Genomic DNA, 20,967 nt, shown 5'->3' on the forward strand with positions numbered 1-20,967 from the left:
CTCCAGGAGATTTTCGGGGGGGGCACTGAAATTCATGATTCTCCCCGAAAAATCTGGAAGGTTGGCATGTATGGAACCAGCATGAAACTTGGTTGAAACATACATGTCTTTACCACATAGCAAAGCTCCGACATCACAACAACATGATTGGTCAATTGCAGTGCTGATGCTGCAACAACATTATGATGATGATGCAGAAACAAGACCAACATGGAGATACACCTTTTATTAGTCTATTACTTTAGGACTAATTAGCCAATGTGTGTTTCACCACTCAAATGTAGGTTACTAGGAAACCTTCCTAAATAGCACAACTTATCACTCCATCCTTTCATCCATATAATGTAACTTCTGGCTTAAAAATCAAATATGGTGCCAGCCAAAATCCTAATGCTAAGGTTTCAAAATGCAGAGATCAAAGCTAAGGGTGACGTCACAGTGTGTACTTTTAGGCTTGCTTGTGCAACTGTGAATGCACTTATGCACTCAAAATAGCACAAACAAGTATTTCAGGAGTACTTTTTAAAATATTGACACACAATTTCAAGAACTGACAGACAGCTCAGTCAGCAGGAAGTTGGAATTGCCTTTTCGGGATTCATTTAGCTGCACTAATTGAAACTAATACCTTTTAAATTGCATATTGATTTGGAGGAAACTCAGTTTTCAAATGTACACTCTAAAAATGACGGAATAATAAAAACTGTCGAAGTGCTAAGATTGAAAGAGCTACTTGATCCTTCTTGCCTCAGTGGGAACACAAGTCATGAAGATGGTGCCAAACATATCATTATATGACTTCAAAGCTCTTCTTCTATCCTGGGCTGTTGTGCAGTAGAAGGCCTGAGGCACACCGTGTCTGTGGCGTAATTGGAAAAAAAAAAGTTACAGTGTCAACAGACAAAGAAAGGTAGATAATTCCGAATCTCTGCTGCAATGCATTTTAGAATGATATCAGTCATGGATGTTTATCAGAAAGTCCATCTGAATTTCCCCCAAACGCACCCTTACTCTCGCGCGTGCACATTTGACAAGTGAATCCGGTGTTGATTGATGCAAGCAAATGATGTTTTTTTTTCCTGCCATTTCAAAGGCAAAACGTTGCCACAGAATGAACAGGGTACTGCAAAGCACAAATTACTTTTGCTGTCAACAGCTCTGAGTCATTCAAGCTCTGTTTTGGACAAATTGCACAGGTTTAGGCAACATAAAGAGTCTAAGATGTTACTGAATAAAACACAATAGAATTGTGGAATAATTTCGAAATGATTTCGGGTGATTACAGCGTTATAAATGTTTTCTTTCTTCAAACGTCCTCATGAACAATGAGCTCCAACCGTTCCCGCAGTCACTCACCGTCGGTGCGTTTGTCTGATGCGCAGCGCCTCCCAAACTGGTCCCTCACTTTGACAAATTCTTGGACGTGAGCGGGTCTCCTGAATGGCTTCTTGCTCATAAAGATGATGCCTTGAATATTTTAGAAGTTGAACAGCTCTGCCGCTCTCTGTATTTTCCCCCCACTGGTGGACTGTCAGTTTGGAAGACCACAATGGCACTTTGGTCATTTTGGGGGTTTTCTCTTTTGGCTTTGGTGTTGCTCTGCCCCTTTCACCCCAAGTTTGTGGCTCGCGCGGAAATAAGTTTTTCCACAAAACTCGACAGATTTTATCGACTGGATGTAACGCCACTGGACGCACGTGTGGCCAGAAAATCGGCGGAAATCAAAGTCTCACTGAAAATCGACAATAACACGAAAGTTTTTAGCGCGTATGAAACAAACACAGCCGGGGCTTTGAAACGAAACCATGGTCAGCAAGTGTGGAATGAAACACAGAGTGGAAATGAGGCACCGATCGACATCAAAACAAACTATAGCAGCGGTCTCAACATTCCCGATAAAAAGTATGATAACATTTTCGAGGACAAAGAAGGACGATTCAAAGCGAATATAATGTTAGAAAATACATTTTCTGCCGGAAGAAAGAAGGCAAAGAGGAGTGTGGGCGCAACATACAACGAAAACGTGGATAGGAGTATAAGTGGAGAAGCGTATTCAAGAGAGAGATTCGTGCAAACTGTCCAAGGTGTTTCCAGCGCAAGACCCGAGTATCGGCGCAGCGGAGAGGAAGCAAGAGTGTCAAACCCGAGACAGAACGAACCTCACCTGGACACTTCTACTTTTGCTCTGTCGGGAGACTCGGCACACAACCAGGCTATGGTGCACTGGTCCGGGCACAACAGCAGCGTAAGTTTCAGTTTTACAAAAATACACTTTATCATATTTTTAAAGGTGTAAAGAACATAAAAATGCCCCACACACTGGTGATATTTAACTTTGTTTCTACCTGATATAGACGTTTTTATTATTCAGTCGATGCGCATCAATCTGTCACATTTTTACGCACAGCTGATTCCGTGCGCACAAAAAGAATTCGTTCCTGCAAATAAATTCCACTCTAACAAAGCATTTAACTTGGAGCATTTAACCACAATTGTGTTTTCTTTTATTACCTATAAAGAGATTATTAGTGTTTGCGCATTGCGCGCCTGTTTGCTTGGACGCCAGATGGATATAAGTGTGCACTTGGAGGATTCCCTCGTGTTTTTTCAAACAGTAATGGAATCGGTTATCTCAACAAACTGTTCGCCACCTGAACTTTAAAATAACAGTTAACCCCTTAGGTAAATTTGATGTGACAGTGCCGTGGGAAGGTGCAGGCTGTTTGGCAGCAATCAAAACACATTAATAATTTATGAAATAATCAAGTAATGCCTTCCAGGAAGGTGTAGTAGCTACAATTAAAAAGGATTGTGTCCAACCTGGCCCTTTATGTGATGCTGATGAGACCCTATCTGACATTTTTGGCAAGTTGAACATGCTTTTGTCACTGACATTTACTCACACTTAGCTAATACTTGTTCAATTGCCCGTCTAAATACTGTATTGCAGTATGATACACTTCAACACGTCTTGATGGGACTATGCACAATTTAAATGGATGACAAGACATTGCAGTAAACATCCAGATTGCCCGCATCACAGTCACACACCCTTACAAACACACACATCCACATCCTCACAAACGTGCACATAGACGCACAAATGCACACACACACACCTACACCACAGCTAAATGCACATGCACTTTTTTTTTTACCATAACAAAGACAAAGCCATGGAGATTTTATCTCTCTTTACATATCCACCATGCAAAAATGTTTTCAACTGGCAGCATTTATCAGGAACAAAGATCTTTAAACTACAAACAGCCTTGTTCAAAAGAAACGAGCTGCTCTGCATTTTTTACTTCAGGTAATTTGAGTCACCTTAGTCTGCTGGGCAAACGGGTGTGCGGCTGAAACATTAGTCTGAGACCACATCTAAAGATCCCTGTGTCCCAGAAAAAATGCAAATATTCATGTGTTATCCCAAAATGCAGACATATTTCACTTGGTGAATTATATTATTTTGCATGTTCCTGATAAGCGTTTTCTTATCTGGTGCAATTTCTTTTGTGGTGTATGTCATAACATAAGAGGCATCACAGACGTTGGTCATTGAAGAAGGTCCTGAAATATAACTAATAATAACGTTGATTCATGGATTGCTATGTGAAATATGCTTCTGGTCTGAGATGTCTTCACCAACGATGGCCTTTGCTACTGCAGGACACTGTTCACTGGATTATCGCTGATGGGGTTGTCACTGCAGCTGTCAACATTTGAGATTTATACAGTCTGAACTCCTTTCCATGGTCCCAAAAGTACGACTGAAACAGTAGAGTTTAGATTGATGGCATTTTATGACTAGATGTTATAGCTCAGGCTATATTAGATGTAAATGACTGATAATAAATCCAATCTTACAGGGACATTTGAAGGAAAATTACTTCATTTCTGTGGTGTGGGGTAGTTCTATCAAATATTCACCTCAAGACTTTGCCTGTGATCTGACCAAGATGTAAAATTCCACAGGGAGTAAAATGAAAAAGATGTAGAAGGTGATGGTGAAAACTCCAGCGGGGTATCCTCAGAGTACAGATTTGATATAGAATTTTATTGCATAAAACCCCAAAATCTGTCCACAAATCAGTCTCTCAACTATTATTAGATTTCAGTGATTGTCTGAGACATCAAAGCCTAAGTCATAGCTCTCTGGTCTCTGATTTTAGGAGAGATAACATTGATTGGAGTCGACCATGGGAATAAAACATGTACTAATTCCCTTTGAAATGAATGGTTCTTGGCTACATGTATCGATTGGCTGTGCATGTTTCTTACTCCTTAAGTCTGTGCTGAATGTGAATGGGGATGGTGATAAAAAAGATTCATGATTTGTAATGATGTGTGCCATAAAAACAGAAAATAAACTAATTAAAAACACTAATAAATACACTTGGCTGTTGATGGTCCTATATGGCAAATCAATATTTCAGTCTTCTCCTCACATGGGTGTTCAAGCTATTGGTAATCTTTCTAAACAGCCATTGCACCACATCCTACACTCAAGGGATGCAGAGAGCCCCCTCTCTACCCCACTGAAGGCAAAAGTCTTAGTGTGCAAGCCAGCTGGTGATCATGGAGTTATTGGCAGCCAAATGATTTTAGTCTCCTGATTGACCAAGCTCCTCACAGATAGCTGACCAAACTAGGACACTGTGTTGAAGCTGCAGACAGTAATGAGTATCTTTATTGACTTCACTTCGTCTGAGCATTTGCTTCAGAAATTATACTGTGTGTCATTGTAAATAAAGTAAATATATACCATGACAATAAGGAGCTGGTCATCTCTATGAAGCTACTGTTAAAAACTTGCTTTAGGACGGGCCATGCTCTTTATAAATCCCACTGGGCACCTTTGGACTTGTTAAGCTCTTATTTTATTTATTTATTTATTTATTTTTTTTGGGGGGGGGGGGGGGGGGGGGGGATTGTTTCTTGTGAGGTGGCAAGGCTCAAGTCAATCTGTCAGCTCTGTAACATCATCGTCCATTGCAGCGGCTGATTGGGAATCAGACTGGCCTCCTGAGTCATGCTGTACGCATGCCTAACCAGAGAAAGGCCGTTATTGTTGCACATAATCTTATCAGAATAAATAGACAATAAAAAGGAGGAAATGGCATGGCCCTTGGGGACACCTGTGTTTAAAACTGGTTCATTAGATAGACAGCCATTCCATTTAACATGCCAAAGCTGGTTGCATGGGAGCTCCTTGATCCATAAAATCAAATGTAATGGGTTCCCAATTCACAGGGGAGTTTGACTGGAGTTTGGTGCTGTTACAGTATGATGAAAAGTGTATTAAAAAGCCGCCACTGGTGAGGTTCTCAGATAAAATAAAGAGGAAAGTTATAATGTGTCTTTTAAAATTTTCTCATAACTTGCAACATTTCACTTTCCTATTGTACACAAACAAGAGAACTTTTCTGCTTTTGCAGTTCTAGTTTCATGCAAAATTCCTCTATTAAAAAAAACATTACGATACTCAGTCAAAGAGACAGATAAAAGGCCTGTTTTTCATGAACTTTTCATCATCCTGCCCCCGATTGCTAGCTAAGGGGATTTTGATCCATTGAACGTTTGATGAAAATCAAAGTTGTCTGTTGTTCTCACATTTAAGTACAAATTATTTCCCTCCTGTGGTACACTTTGTATTATAATATTGGCAGCACTTCAATCTTTAATTTTCCTTAATATTTTCTTTCAATTATGTCTCTTTTTTCATTTTTTTCCTACTAATTGATTTTAACATAGATGGTATATTTAGAGTTTTAAAATGCACAAAAAAGAGAGAATAAAATTCAACATAAAAGAGTTTTTCGAACAGCCATTTTTGTCCTTTACCTGCTTGTCCCTTGAGGTGTCAACACCACACGGCTGTTCATTAATCCCGCCCGTCTCAAGTCTTTAGGGGTGTGCTGTCCACTGATGTGATTGTAAGATGGTGATAGAAACTGCACCAGTCTTGTTGGCTGTGTAAAAAGAGACCCGTCTAGTTCCCACTGAAATATCTGGTTGTGACCAGAGCGTGTGACACAGTTACCTGGTTACTATGGTTTATGGTTTACTCGTACTGATGGCACAGAGCTTCTAGTTTATTGGAGATTGTTGTTGTGGAGCTATAAATAAAAGGTAATTAGATCCAAGTCCAGCTATTTCCCATGGTATTAAGACCGGTTAATAATGCCACATTTATGAGCTATTGACCATATTCCATTTTCCTCTGATGCCATCCTCTGCATTATTGCATAGAAAATGTGCTGCTGTGTTGTAAAAAAGAATATTGTGAGAATGTTCCTGGAACTAGTGATTAAATATGAGTAACACTTAGACTAAGTAACTACTCTAAAAGAGTACAAGGAAAACATAAATGGGGGAAAAAAGGCGAAATTGAACACAATTTAATGCACCAAGTTAAAAATTGTCAAGAAAAAAAGCCCTACATTATTTTCATTTGAGAATCTTTTTTTAAAATCACATTAACCACATCTTATTTTCCTGTTGAGTGATGGCCACAACCACTTAGCAGTCATCTAGCTGACTTATTACACATCCCTAGGTTTAATTTGTATTAACAAAGGGAATAAAACTCATTCCAGATCGGTAGAGAGCTGAAATGACACTGGATAGTATAAATCCAGAGAGACATCATGACATTTTGCAAGGTAAAAAATATTTAATTTAGCTTCTCTTAGTATACCTGCATACAAGTACTTTGCCAGCCTGTGCAGAGGACTGCTTTGATGGCTTGAATCAAATTATCAGCATAGAAGTGCTTGTGCTACTGTTCAACCCAGCAAAAACCCATTGAAAACATACTGAAGATGACTTTGCCAAATTTCTAAACAATGTTAAAATGTGACCTCTAATCAACAGAAAATGTTCAGGAGGATAAACATGAATTCAAGTCCAGCAATAGACTGAAACAAATTACTTTTGATCTTTTACCTTTAAACCAACTTTAGACATAAAGGGTTCTCTTTTTAAAGATCATGACAGTCGTTTAGTCCAAATTTAGTCAAAAAAGCAATCTCCATGGACAACTTGGGCTGGGTGAGATAAATCCACAGTAATTATAAATGCAAAGCATGTCCGTAACAACTCATAACAATTACTGAAAGATAGCATTAAATTGCAGTGACAATGAAAAGATTTTCAGGAGTATTATCATCTGTAAAAATGTTTTGTTGTTGTTTTTTCCCTTTTTAAAACTTGTTATTTTGGATAGCACATTTCTGTTACTGTTCTGTGTGGAGTTTGCATGCTCTTTCTGTGCCCTTTGGCATTGTCTCCAACTGTCCAGAGATATGCATTATAGGTTAATGGTGTTTAATGAGTGTGTATGTAACTCTTGGTCTGCTGTGACAGGCACATTAGCCAACAAAGCTATGTTAGCTAAAACAGCTATGTTACTTATGCTGTAGTCACACCATGGAAAACGGTGGTTGGATACTACGGCATGATCAAAATTATTGCCAGCGTGTGCAATGAACGTGCAAGCTCATTATCTTTAAAATGGTTGCTTTAAACACAAAGGATTGGATCCGGATCACTTGCAGCTGGCTGCTGTTTTCAGAGTGATTTTGGTGTGTCAAGATGGTGCAATAAAAAAAACAGCAATATAATGGAGTCAGTCAGCAATCACTTGTGATAATATGGTGATTAATTGGGATAAATAAGGCAAAAAAATATTCTTAAATTGTCCTCTGTTGCAAAGTTGTTGTTGTCTGGATACACAGAAATTCACATTAAACAGAAATTCACATTCACTACTTAGTGATTGCAGACCACCACTGTTCGGAGACTGGTCGCCTTCTACCAGGTAACTTGTGCAGTTGCCTTGCAATCAAAAGTGTTCTCTAGCTGCAAACAGGTATGTTAGCTAATGTTAATGATAGAAAATGGCTCTCAAGTAAAGATCAAGGCCTTTTTAAGCACCTAACCATCCCCATACTTCAGAACATCTATGATTATGGCTGTGGTTGGAGCTCTGCCCTCTATTAGAGGCAGATTGATATTTGGCACACACAAAAAAAAAAAAAAAAAAAAAAAAAAAAAAACCCTTACAATTTCTCAGGGTTGGATGGGCAATTTTTAAACATTTCTGGAGAAAAAGGCAGCATTCGCATTGTTATTTCCTTTTGTCTCAGTTTATTTTATAGCGCACAGGCTACAAGTCTCTACCTCGATGTAGTAATAATTCATTGAAATCCCAGTTTTTACTCCACAAATGACATGAATGTGTGCCCCCTTTTTTTTCATGAATCATTTGTGCTCAGGGACCATAATGCATCACATCAACATATCCTCTCAGCACTTCCTCAGCACTCAGAATTTAAATTTGCCTCACAAAGTGCATTTTAAGCAGCAAATAAAGGCCTGCCATCAGTTGTATGTTCAAGCACACTGTCATTACTTGATTTGACCTCGCTCTCTCGTTATTTGTGCAAGACTAACACATGCACACGTTTTATTTTTCAGCTTTAATCAAAGAGACAAAGCGGGTGCAGAATCATACTTGACAGGTTTGCATGTGATTAATTAGCTTTAATAACTGCAGTGAGGTAGATATAACTGTGATTAGGTTATAAAAGCAAATTTATGCGTTTTCTGATTGGAGAAAATCATAAAATTGATATTCAGATTGGGAGACAAATTTATTAATTAACATAGAGACCGAGCTAACACAAACTGTGCCTTTTTAAAACTTTGTATGTCTAAAGGTCAAGGCTAATTTAGTCTTCAGTTTTATTCTTCTTGATACACAAAACAAGTTTGATCAAACTGTGCGTTGGGAATTGCTGGGATTTGCAGCAGCATATTACCAGAAGAAACACAGACGGTACTATCACGTTTAAAGATGACTGGGATTGCTCAGGTGGCACTCAGCTTAAATAATAGCTTGACTTGGCTGGTTACAGTGACAGGAATGCATTAGTTGCAGGAGGAAAACGTTTTTTTCCCGATCAAGCGAGATGCAAAGGACCCAACCCTTGAGCGCCACACACACTGTGCAATCAATGGAGATGATGGAAAACTTCCAAACACAAAATGACACATTTAGAAAACAGAGTACTCTCTCAATTGGTTTCCTGTAACAAATCATTTTAAATGACGCCTTGCTTTTGCAAAGAAAAAAACCAACAAAAAAAAGTGACTTATTGTCAAATTCGGAAGCTGTATAAATGGGCAAATAAATATGGATCAAAATAATGGCAGAAATGGTGACAAGACTTGACAGGATCTACACATCATTTATGTGAGTTAATGATTGTATTTGAACACATTTGAACTGCCATCATTATAAATGTCTGTGAATGAGACTAAATTATTTTAATAGCTAAATAAAATCTAATTATGTTCTAGCTTTACTATGGTGATCATTTCACATCCTCTGAAGCCAAAGCAAACAACTTGTAAGCCCTGATTTCTTACGATGATTTTGACACACACTTATAATTAAACAGTGCTGTTCAGAATGTTTAAATGACCATCTTTAATTTATAATCCTATCCATTTCTGTCTTTTTTTTTTTGCTTCTTTTAATGGCTTAATTTGCCGCCCAGAAGTAATGGAAATTTTATTATATTGGTTGTATGTAGCTCTACTCTTGCTGCAGCAACAAGAAAAGTAGTTGAGAATGTAACAATAGGTCTTTGGTTTGAATTGGCTAGCTCAGGCTTTTCTGTGTGGAGTTTGCATGCTCTCTCTGTGCCTGTGGCATTGTCTACAACAGTCCAGAGATATGCATTATAGGTTAACTGGAGATTCTAAATTGGCCATAGATGTGTGGCTGAAGGCTGTTGTGTTGTGGTGAAATTATGGCTCACAGGTGGTAGCACATTTGCAGTCTGCTGGTAACTGTGGACTGCCCATCTACCTGCAGAGAACATCTATACTCAGATGGAGGCAGAATCAAGCCTGTGGGCTACTCTTGGTTGTGGTGTTTTTTTTGGTCCATCAGCCAGCCACAGAGAAGAGCAAAGTTATCATATAGAAAGAGCTGAAGTGAAGCAGTGTGTTAAAAACAGTGAAAAAAAAAAAAAAAAGGAGCTGCTCACTGCAGCTGCTGTCTGTAGTTTTCATACTGTATTTTTTGATCTTTGATTGGGATTTTGGCACTTCTCTCCTTCTTGCTGAACTACACCGTGGGTCTCTTTCCTGTCAAATCATAAACTTTCAACAAATGCACAGTGGCATCCACATTCAGCAAAGTGCACTTGGGATTCTGGAGGACTGAAGGGGAGCACATTTGCATTGGCTGAAAACCTTTCTCTATAGCCTCTCTGTAGGCAAATACCTCAGCATGTGGACACAATCACAGTACTGTAAATAAAGCATTATTCCTGCAACAAACTAACTCTCTCCTGTGACAACCCACTGTAACCTTGCATATGAGGAAGAAAATGACTGGATGGATGCATTTATACATGGCCAACATAATAGGCAAAACTGCCACTATGTTGAACCTTATGTTTATTTATAAATTGGTAGTGTGCTTTGAAACAGAAATAATACACATCACATGGTTTTAGTCACCAGCATGAGAAGAATTGTTAACCTATCTGTCAGCTCACAAAATGTTGACACTTTGAAATGACAATACATTGACCACACAATTCATTCTTTTCTTACAATGTACAAAATATGTACAAAATATCTACATGTTGCAATCAAAGCATGCTAAAACCTTTGCGTGGTGATAAACAGGCAGCTTCTTGTTAGTTTTGATGTTAGGAAAAAATGCTGTTCTTGGATTTTAGTTTTAGAAAAACCACCAGTCAAATCACCAGTGATTTGAATATCTCACTTGTTTACTCTGTTAACAGTTATCAGAGACTATGGCTATGATTAGGGGGTTTCAAACTGTTTGTATTGTCTATCAGAAAAGCCCAGTCTCTGGTGTCAAAGTCCTGCGCTTTGAACATCCAGATTCACGAGCCAATACTAAAAAGAAATTATTGTAAAACACCCGAAGTTTTCTCTACGGAAAAAACTGTTTTGGCTTACCTCGAGTGTTACACTCCACGGCTGAATATGGATGCAATTTTTTAAAAAAGAGCAACGGGTTGATCTTTTGTTTTATTAACATAATTATTCTCAAATGAACTGGAAACAACATTTGGCGCTGAAACCCACCGAGCTCATCCCCCCTGTCAGTCTTTATCATAATAATGAGGAGAAGGGCCTGATTTGCTAGACTGTATTTACAACTTTTTGTCAGGGTAAATATAAGCCAAATTAACACAAGATATTTACAACTAAACAGCTCAAACTATATTTGTACTGTACTGTATTACAAGCACTTCGGTACAGTATTTGTACAGGCAAAAAAAAATAGGAAAGAAGAAAAAGAGGAACATAGCACATTACTTTCTGGAAAAGAACTTTCCTATCAAACATGATCTTGGCAGGACTTTATTCCTTAAAAAGTATCATTGGCAAAGAAAACGCGTAGTGTATGCATTTAATTTTTATTAAAACTAATGTTTACCAGTTTACTCTCTTTGCATTATGAAAAATGCAAATAAGCAAGAGGGGAAGAAAGACAAAATTATATGTGGGACACATTTAGCTCACGAGCTGAGTCTCAGCACTTTTGGCAGTGAAGGGGGTCATTTTAGGTGGAGGGCTTCTCTCTTCCAAAATCTCAATTTGGACTAACTACCGCCTTTGGCTCTAGCTCAGACCCCTCCAGGCAGAAGCTGAGCCATTAGGAGCCAAAGCTGTGAGAGAACAGAAGACACTGGAAGAAATGCCTAGATGGCATTAGACTGTACAAAGTTCTCCAAAATGAAAATAGTAGTTTTGATTTTGGGGGAACTTTTCATTTAGTATTACATTTTATATTACCATATTTCATCTAATAATCATATTAATCGTCAGACTTGGTTGTTTTCTGTGGCTTAATGAATAAGATGATAATGCACAGACAACATGCAACTGTACCTTCAACCTATGAACTCTAAATCTGAGCAATCAAGAGAAGCACATGCCAAAACCCTGTAAGAGAAAAATGCAAATATCAGGGTTTTTTTTTTTTTTTTTTTTGGCTCTCTACACCACTTACAATGCATCAAATTAATTTTAGATTGCATGGGATGGGACTAAAACTTTGTTAAACGTGTCGAAACATTTAAATGACTTCTAAAATTGCAATCAAATCTGTCCTTGAATGCTGTGTTCCTTGTTTTCCAGCTTTTTAGAGGAAACCACAGTGCATCGTGGCATAACAACATCAAACATAAGGAAGAAAAAACCATGACAGTTTATATTTTCATATCCAGTCCATTAAACGTATTTCAATGACTTCTTACCCCAAACTTTCTTTTAAAAAAAAGATTGAAGCAGATCTATCACAACCTTTTATCTTATTAAGGACAAACAGCACAGTTTATTGTGTATTGTTGTTAGCAAGAAAAAAAGTACAACATGTTCACAAAATCTCCTCACAATAGAGCTGCATTGAAGTGAAACCCTTTTATATTCTGCCCATTTCATTCATTTCCCCCTTCTTAATGGACTGAATTGATTGGTGAAACCTCTCAAGCTCGAAGCATCAGGGTTACATGACCAAAGCTCAAAAGTCTAGTGGATAAGCAAACATAGAAACAGCAGACTAATGCACAAGGGACATTTTGCGGGGGTTTACTTGATGAAAGCATCATCCCCTGGAGTATGTTTTCCCCCACAAAAGTACAAACAATCAATTTGGTGCACAATTAAGATGAGGACAGAGTAAGGCCTCTCTTGGACCTCACAATTTTTCTTAAAAGACATTTGTCTCTACTAAGTGCTCTACTTTGGAGATGTCCTCCCAGAGCCACAATCAAGATGTTGTGTTTTTCTTCCCTCCACCCACTTGCAGTGCATCTTGATTTTGCCCTCATTGCTGTCAAGTCTTAAAGAAATTTATGCAAATTTGCAACCAATACTGTATTTCTTTTCTCTGCAGGTGTTTGCATCAGATAATTTCTAATGGATGCATGAATATATTAATCTTTAATCTTAGCCAAAGAAAAAGGAAAACGTTTTATGACTACTTTGTTGAATCTGTTGTGGAACAAAAGAGATGAGCTCATTTTGATACACGGATGACTTACTACAACTACACTGGTAGTCCCATTTGGCTCAACAAAAGACACAAAACAGCAATATTTTTTCTTGTGCTTTGATGGAGGTCTTTCCCCCCCACAAAGCACAGGAGATGAATGTTAAAAGCGATAGTCTGCAGCAAACCTGAAATGTGCTCAGTGTAGGTAGGAGATCAAGGATATTAATTAGGTAGTTGACTTAAAGAAAGCAGTCTTTGTCAAATTACTCAAATTACTCTTTGTTGCCCTTGGCTTTTGCCTTTATTTCCTTAATGAAGTTGAGAATCTAATGAGCTTAACAACAAATGAAACAGACTTTATTTTTATGTCTTCAAGATTGCATTTGCCTGAACAGGAATGGAGTGGAGTTAGGTAGAGCGGAGAGTTCCAGCTTGCTGTATTCACCAGTTTTTGGTGTTTGATAATAGCCTGAATGCATTAGGGGGTCTCTGTGGATCAGCAATATTGGTTAGATATGGCTCACCCCAAGGTGTTGTACATTTTTCACCTCTTTCAAACCACTTCCATTGCTTCTTATTTGAAAGAGCATAGAGAGTGCCTGTGGATGGGGTGACACGGGTATGAAATTATGTAAATGCTGAATGGGATTTTGTAAAAGCTAGGCATAGCTTACCCAGGCTCCATTTGCAGAAATAATAGAATAGAACAGACTAGAATAGAATACAATAGAGTACCCTTATTGTTCACATCAGTCACAAATCAATTTATAATTAAGAAAAATACTGATAATTATCAGCACACTTTCATACATATATAGTACATACATAAAACTTCAGTATAACCGAAATACACTGCAGTATCTTGTTGTTCAGTATACTTATTGTTTTTGGCACAAATGATTCCCTTATAAAGCATTTTACTAGCTCGAGGCTTCCTAGAACATCGACCTGAGGGCATCAGTTCAAAATCAGAATGACGAGGGTGTTCTCAGTCAGCAACAATAGATCAGGCTTTTCATTATGATACAGCTTATTTTATATTTGTTGTCAACCAGTGATTTTTTTCACCAGTTCTCACCTTTCTTGGATTTCTCTCTTTGCATGTCGTCTATTTTGCTGGAGTAACCTTTCTGCTATGGCTTGAATGATCCAGAATTTTTGGGACCAGCACCACCTGGTTCAAACAACTACAACATGAGACTTAAAACTACAACGATACTAATACATTTTTAGCATAAAGGCATATATCTATCTATTTGCTTGTGAAAAAGCTAAGCACTAACTGTTTCTATCTGTTGCTTGCTGCTGAGCTGCTGTGCAGGAGTGTGTTGGAGGTTTTTCACTGTAAACAGCTGCCCACTGCTGCCAAAAACGGTGCTTTGAGAGCTGTGAAACAAAACAGAAAAGTTGCGTGGTGTTGGACACTGAGCTGATACTTGTTATAAATCTCTATGTGTTGTTGTTCTATGAAAATATTCTTCCCTTGCTCAAAAAAATCACCTAAAACACTTAATGAATGAAATATTTAAGTTGAAAATCTTCAATGACACACACTTTGTTGAGCACAAAATAAGGTAAAAATGGTGAGTAATAGCCAAATCAGGAAGTCAAATGAAATCATGGCTCTTGACATTGTAGGGTAAAATATTACATAGAAAGAGAGAAACCCGATTATTCCCTATGACAAGCACTTTGTGTCAGTGTGGGGGGAAAAATCCAGTTTTAACAGGAAGAAACCTCAGGCAGAGCAAACCTCAGGCGGAGCAAAGCTCAGCGACGGCAGCCATCTGCCTCGACCGGTTGGACTGAGGCGAAAGAGACGAGTGAAAAAATGAGTGAAAAAAAAGGAAAAAAATCACCAAACTCTCCAACGTTGACGTCATTCCTAAACGACCTCAAACCCAGTCTGACGCTTCTCAAGTCTGCACTGTCATATTACTTATTACAGCTGGACACATGAAAAGCTCTTAGAGAAGACTGTACACATGTATCTACTCGCATGCCAGTTAAGGCAAGGCTTGTCAGATTATGTCTTACTCAGTCACTTGATGGATTCAAAAACCACTTTTACTCTTTTGGGAGATCACAAAACTGACCTCCTGACAGCTGTCAGAGAGAGGTGGCATATTTTGGTTTTAAAATAAAATATCTAATGCATGAAAATAATTCCATTAGTGTTGAAATATTCCAGTGAGTTGTTAGACGTTTGTGGCTCAGATAGACGGGGGTCACTCCCAGGAGATGGCTCGCTCACTGTATGAATGTTTACCCTGCAGTACAATATACAAAGCTTATGTGTATTCATGAAAATGTAAATGTGTGTCATTGTAGCAGTGAACTTTGCAGAGGCTAAAGGTAAGTAACAAAATAGAGATATGTCAGTGCTTCGGTGAGCATCAGCCGCTAGCTGAGTTATTACAATGAACCTTACATCACTCACTGGTATCAACTTTGGGGGTCCCTTGGAAATTAATTTAGCTCCTTGTTGTCCCCTCTAGTTATGTTCAAAAACGGCACCAGATCCACATGAAAGTGGATTCATTTCTCGCATTTCTAAAGATTGTTTCTACTTCCCGCGATGTGTTACTCCTGAGCAGAAAAATAACAGTCTGGAGGTGTGATGTTTAGAGTAAGGGTTCCTTTGCTTCCCTTGACTACCCAATTAGGCAGAAACAATATTTGAGGGGTGCCAGCCTAATTATGCTTTACTTGGGGCTGAATAAGCAACAGGTTCCATTTGAAGCTTGGTGCTAGAAATCACAAAATAACTGTGTTGATGTGCAGCAACAGTCTATTTTATTTTATTTTATTAATAGCCATTTTTCAGTACAGTACAAAGAGATGATTCATACCTAAATTGCGAGTTGTGTAGAAAATATTCTGCCCACCAACTATGTTCAGATGCCTCTCATGTCCCACTGAAGCACATTCAAATTTGACCATTTCGCTTAAAACAAAAGTCGGATTGATATGGAATTTGTAGAGACATGATTCAGTCCACAGGCTGTCATTGCATATGCTGTCTGGCCTGCACAGATGTGCAAGTTGAATGCGTAGGCAGGGTTTTTCCTGAGCAGAGAAATTTTTGGTGGCATCCAAAGATGCATTATTTCAATTGCGGAAAATGAACTTTTGATCTGATGAGATGAGGACCAGGTCTGTGAACACTCGCAGTACATTGCTGTCTTCGAACCTTTTCTGATTCAGGCAATAACGTGGTAGGACAGAGTCAGTCTGCTATCAGTCTGCTTTAAGTTTGAGATTGAATGTGGTTAAGTTGGGAGCGTTAAGTCTGTTGCCATCTACAGACACAGATATTGACATTCACAGACACTCCTCACATTCAGACTCCACCAAGAACCTCATAGTTGTGAAACTTCAGAAATCGCTCCACAAATAGTGACATAGTTGCTGCAGGATGGCTGCAGGATCAGCAAAAATTACAAAGACACTCAGTAACCTTGCTTTTATGTAGGAATATAAACAAAAAATATCTAAACAATCGACTCAAGTAGTTAGTTGAGTTGAGTGCTCCATTGCAAAGAGATGCTTTGCAGACGAGTTGAGCTTATCCGTGCATTACTAAGATTGATTGCATCATGTGAGCTATTTCCAAACCTTCACTAATCTGTCTGAAAGTCATTGCAGTACATCTGAGTCGGGCCATGATTGTCACCTTGTAATCAAAAACGGTCACCCAACCCAGAGGTTGACGGTGTTGCACGCTCAACGTCTGAGCAAACAGCTGGCTGCTACTACATGCAATCGGCTTCTGACAGCAAAAAAACTGAACGAAATCACAAAGTAACCCACTGATTTTTCCAAGTTGAAATGAGGTTTCTGACCTATTTCTATTTTAGAGTGACTAAACCATTAGGCAGGAAAAACTCTGGTGGATCTGTTCGCTGCTAAGTCTTTTGAATTAAGCTAAAAAAAAATAATCACAATTAAATTATGGCTTTTAACACTTGTTGCCATGGAGGCTGTTTACTCAGTCATCTAAGAGTTCAAATCTTTGGCAAAAACGACCTGTCTGTGTGTGCCTTTTAATGTTTTCTTTTTCCTCTGTCGCCAAACGAAAAATGCTGGATTAAAAATAAAGAAAGTAATTGGAGAGTCTGTTCTATAAGGAAGAAAGAAACAAATGAGGTGAGATTGAACGAAAGAAAGAAAAGAGGAAGCAAAGAAGGAAAAAACTGCGACAAGAATAGAATGTTAGGATAAAAGGATGACTAAACCCAACTCCTCGGAGGGTGAGAGCCAATCTGAAAAATGATTGGTTGACTTTCCCGGGGCAAAGCTCTCTTTGCTCACATCAATAAAACATAAACATGAATAAATGCACTGCTTTTGGCCTTCCAGGGTCCTTACTTAATTTCATGTATGCAAGTGAGCAATGATATGCATGGAGAATTGTATTTACCTAGAAGGCTCAAAATAATTCTGGAAGCCATTTTGTGTTTGTTTGTTCCTGGTATTTACATAAATGCAAGGCTGCACCACAAACTCGCAGAATTTCGTGTTTAATGCACCTTCATTCTCATACTTTAAGTCACACATCTGGTGTGCAAGTCATGTGCTGTCCCTACTGGTCTCGGCATTTGCATGTATAGTAGTTGCTCCCTATTGACTTGAGTCACAGATGCACAGCCTATCAATAACGCTGAAGATGTGGGAACGTGCAGTCTACAGTGATATACTCTTGATGTATCCACTTAGGGACAAATCATCCAAACAGTCAGCTGCCTCACTAGTCTGTTGGTCCCTGAGGTAGATCTTCACTGACCCATTTCAGTGGGTCAGCTTTTGTTAATGAGCCAACCACACAAACACGTTGACAACAGTTAAGGGAGAGCTCCTAATGGCAATTACAGCTTGGGTGCAGAGAGGCTTTTCGTTATCAAGTTTTGCCATTTGGGGCTATTTTTATCAAGGTTATTTTACATCACCAGCTACATTTATGTACATTTGGTTCATTTGGAATTCACGTGCAAGACAGCAGAAATGATTGAAACCCACGAAACTGTGAACATCTAATCGTTGTTCACTCGATTCGTTTGCTGTGCTGGATGTTTGAATGCCGGTGGTTAAGAATGAACTGCTCTAGTTCTGACACTGATAAAATCAAATCCAGATTCAATTTACCTCGTAGTATTTATAATATCCCGTGACACAGATTCATTGTTGTTAGCAAAAGAGAACTGAAGAGACAAACGATCAACAGTTTGGCTCAGTTTTTCCTCTTGTATCTATTTTTCAAAGCAGGCAATTAGGACTAACATCACAGCCATTTAACTAAGTCTGCGCTCCAAATTGATTCTGACTCCAGCGTTGGACCTTGCAGACATGGTGCATTTAGTTATGCAAATGCTTATCTCACTGTGTGATTGGTTAATTAACCTGCAATGCAGATAGTCCCAGCCATGCACAGTGGCCATTTGATGGCTAAATTGTGGGTCAATTGGGTTTTAACATTTTCAAAGCAGACTTAGATACGTGTCATTGTTCCTCTGAGTCTTGTGTGGCTTTTTACGGTTTAATGAGTCGTTCCATGGGTCCCATAAGGTTAATACGTTTAAACTCACTGTAATTGAGCTTTTGACCTATCTTTCATGGCTTTTTTTAAATAAAATCACAATATTATGTCATCTTTCTAGTCTTTGATTGTAATTATCTACCATTCCTTCTCCCACAATTCATACAGCACCCCAAGCTCTCTACCCTACCCCTCTTTCTATCCTGAGTTATGAGCATCCCCACGGGAAGTCATTTATAATGCCATTGGAGTGACAATAATGCGTTTGCACACCATTTCACTCTGCCCTCTGTGCCTTGACAGGCTTTTATGGGCCGCATTTTTGTTTCCCCAGAAACACATTGTCCAACCATCCCCAGAGAACAAATGTTCCACCTAAACTGGAACTGGACGTCTTCCAATGAGTAAAAAGAGTAAAATAACAACATGTAACATCAGCATTTGAGATTTGTTGGTGCTTTTGCAGCCAAGGTACTTAAATGTTTTGAAGGTAAAAGCAAAGCTGAAGTTTAAAAAAAAAGGAAATGAGAGAGGATGGTGCATTGCAGCCACTGACTGCATTTCTTTTCATTGTTCACTGAACAATTATGTTCAGAGTTTTCTGTCATGTAGGTATCATTCCACATGAGATACAGACACAACTCTTGACAGCCTTCATGGATTTCTTTTTTCAGATCCTGCCACTAGTCGACTGACATTTCCTGACAACATGAGGATCACTTGTCATTGGGCTAACATACTGTATGAGCCTGATATTTATTAGCAAAGAAAAGTAGCGGACATGTTGTATTTATTCCAAGTCATTAGGTGGAGACAGATAATGTGCGCTGCCGAGCCAAAGGTTTTTAATGCAGATCTTGACTTGTAATTAAATATGTCTGTTGTGGTTACGTTGCAGGTGATCCTGATCTTGACTAAACTCTATGACTTCAATCTGGGGGGTGTTACCGAGAGCTCACTCTGGAGGTAAGTTTTCCTTTTTTAATCTCTGCTATCTTTTCCTTTGCATACCAATATTAAGGTTGCGGTATCACTGCAGGAATTTTATAAAAATGCAAAATCACAAGCCAAGAACAACAACAATAATATATTCATCGAGTGCTGGATACTGTAAGCATGATTTATAGTGTTCTCCCTTGCTAGGATACGAACAATCAAGTTTCACTCGAAGCCAATATGAAGTATGTTTTAATAAAGCATCTTGAAGTACCATCCTCTTTTTGCTTGCTGGAGTTCCATAAATAACACAACTAGCACCACAACAACCTTTTAAAGAAGGCCCAACCTATTTTCTGTCCATCATCAGCAGGACTATTTCTGAAAGATAAACCTTAAGAATGATCTGAGGGATTCTCTGTTTGGATCTGTGGTGCTTTTCCTCTGACCTAGAAACTTTGTGATGGAGTTTTTGATTGATTGTCATCTGTAACCTTTTGTTTCAGAAGCAATTGACATGCAATTGCTGCTATATAGCCGTAGTAATTTCATTCAGTATGTATTGAGAGGTGAGTTACAGTGCCCTGTCAGGTCATAAATAAGAATGGAATTCATTAAGGATTATACCATAGAGCCCAATCCAGCCTCTGATATGCCTTTTCTCTCACCTCTGCCATAGCCTGCAGAGAACTCATTTCATTCTGAAATACACGTGAAAAAGAGACCATCAGTCCGCCAAGCATAGAGTTTCAAATTAATATCTGTTTCACCAGAGGCGGCACTAAGATTTACACCCGACTTGACACATTTTGAAATCCCATATTGTGTACAGGAGGTCTTCCATCATCAAGGTGTCTGCTTAACAATGGCACCACGAGTAAATTAGAGTGTTCCTCCGGGGATGCACAAAGGTTCTTAGTATGAGTATTAGAAAAGCAGAGATTTGAATGTTATGAAAAGAAAAGGGAGTAAATGATTTCTGTGATAACACAATAAATGATTTATGACTACAGCTGCAGGCCTCTGTTGGTGGCAAGACGCAGTGTTCGGATCAACGGATGACTTACAGAAGCCATCTAAACACGCATCAAGTGCCTTTTGTGTTTTGAGACGCCTGCCGCTCCTGCCCAAGAAACATCACAATATAGTAACATCGTTTAAGAGGCTTACTTCCACCACTGCAATCAAAGAGCGATATGCCAGCTGAAAGCAGTACTTAAGCACAAATACAAATGCGTTTAGGGTAAGGCTTTGAAAACAATGTCAACAGCAAACGGAACGATTCAAGTTAATGCACAGACAATGATAGCAGACACTGGGTGTCTATCCAATTATACAGTGAAATTACATTTGGAGGCACTCAGGTAAAACTGAAGCTTGGTTTGGCCGTTTGTGCTGAGGAGAAATATGAGAACCAAGATGATGAACACATCTGCCCCTT

General features: G+C 38.7%; 1 protein-coding gene across 2 annotated transcripts in view; it reads left to right on the forward strand.

The window, feature by feature from the left end:
* The first annotated feature begins 1,311 nt into the window (after window positions 1–1,311).
* LOC113034965 (VPS10 domain-containing receptor SorCS3-like) overlaps window positions 1,312–20,967 on the forward strand; it is a 52,233-nt gene continuing 32,577 nt past the window's right edge. Inside the window, exons 1-2 of one of the 2 annotated variants that reach the window (XM_026190167.1) lie at window positions 1,312–2,245; window positions 19,489–19,556. In XM_026190167.1, coding sequence (XP_026045952.1) covers window positions 1,550–2,245; window positions 19,489–19,556 — 764 coding nt within the window. In that variant the 5' untranslated portion in view covers window positions 1,312–1,549. The remainder of the gene's footprint in view (window positions 2,246–19,488; window positions 19,557–20,967) is intronic. The other variant, XM_026190164.1, reaches the window with a different exon arrangement.

This window comes from Astatotilapia calliptera, chromosome 13 (assembly GCF_900246225.1).
Source record: "Astatotilapia calliptera chromosome 13, fAstCal1.2, whole genome shotgun sequence".
NCBI lineage: Eukaryota > Metazoa > Chordata > Actinopteri > Cichliformes > Cichlidae > Astatotilapia > Astatotilapia calliptera.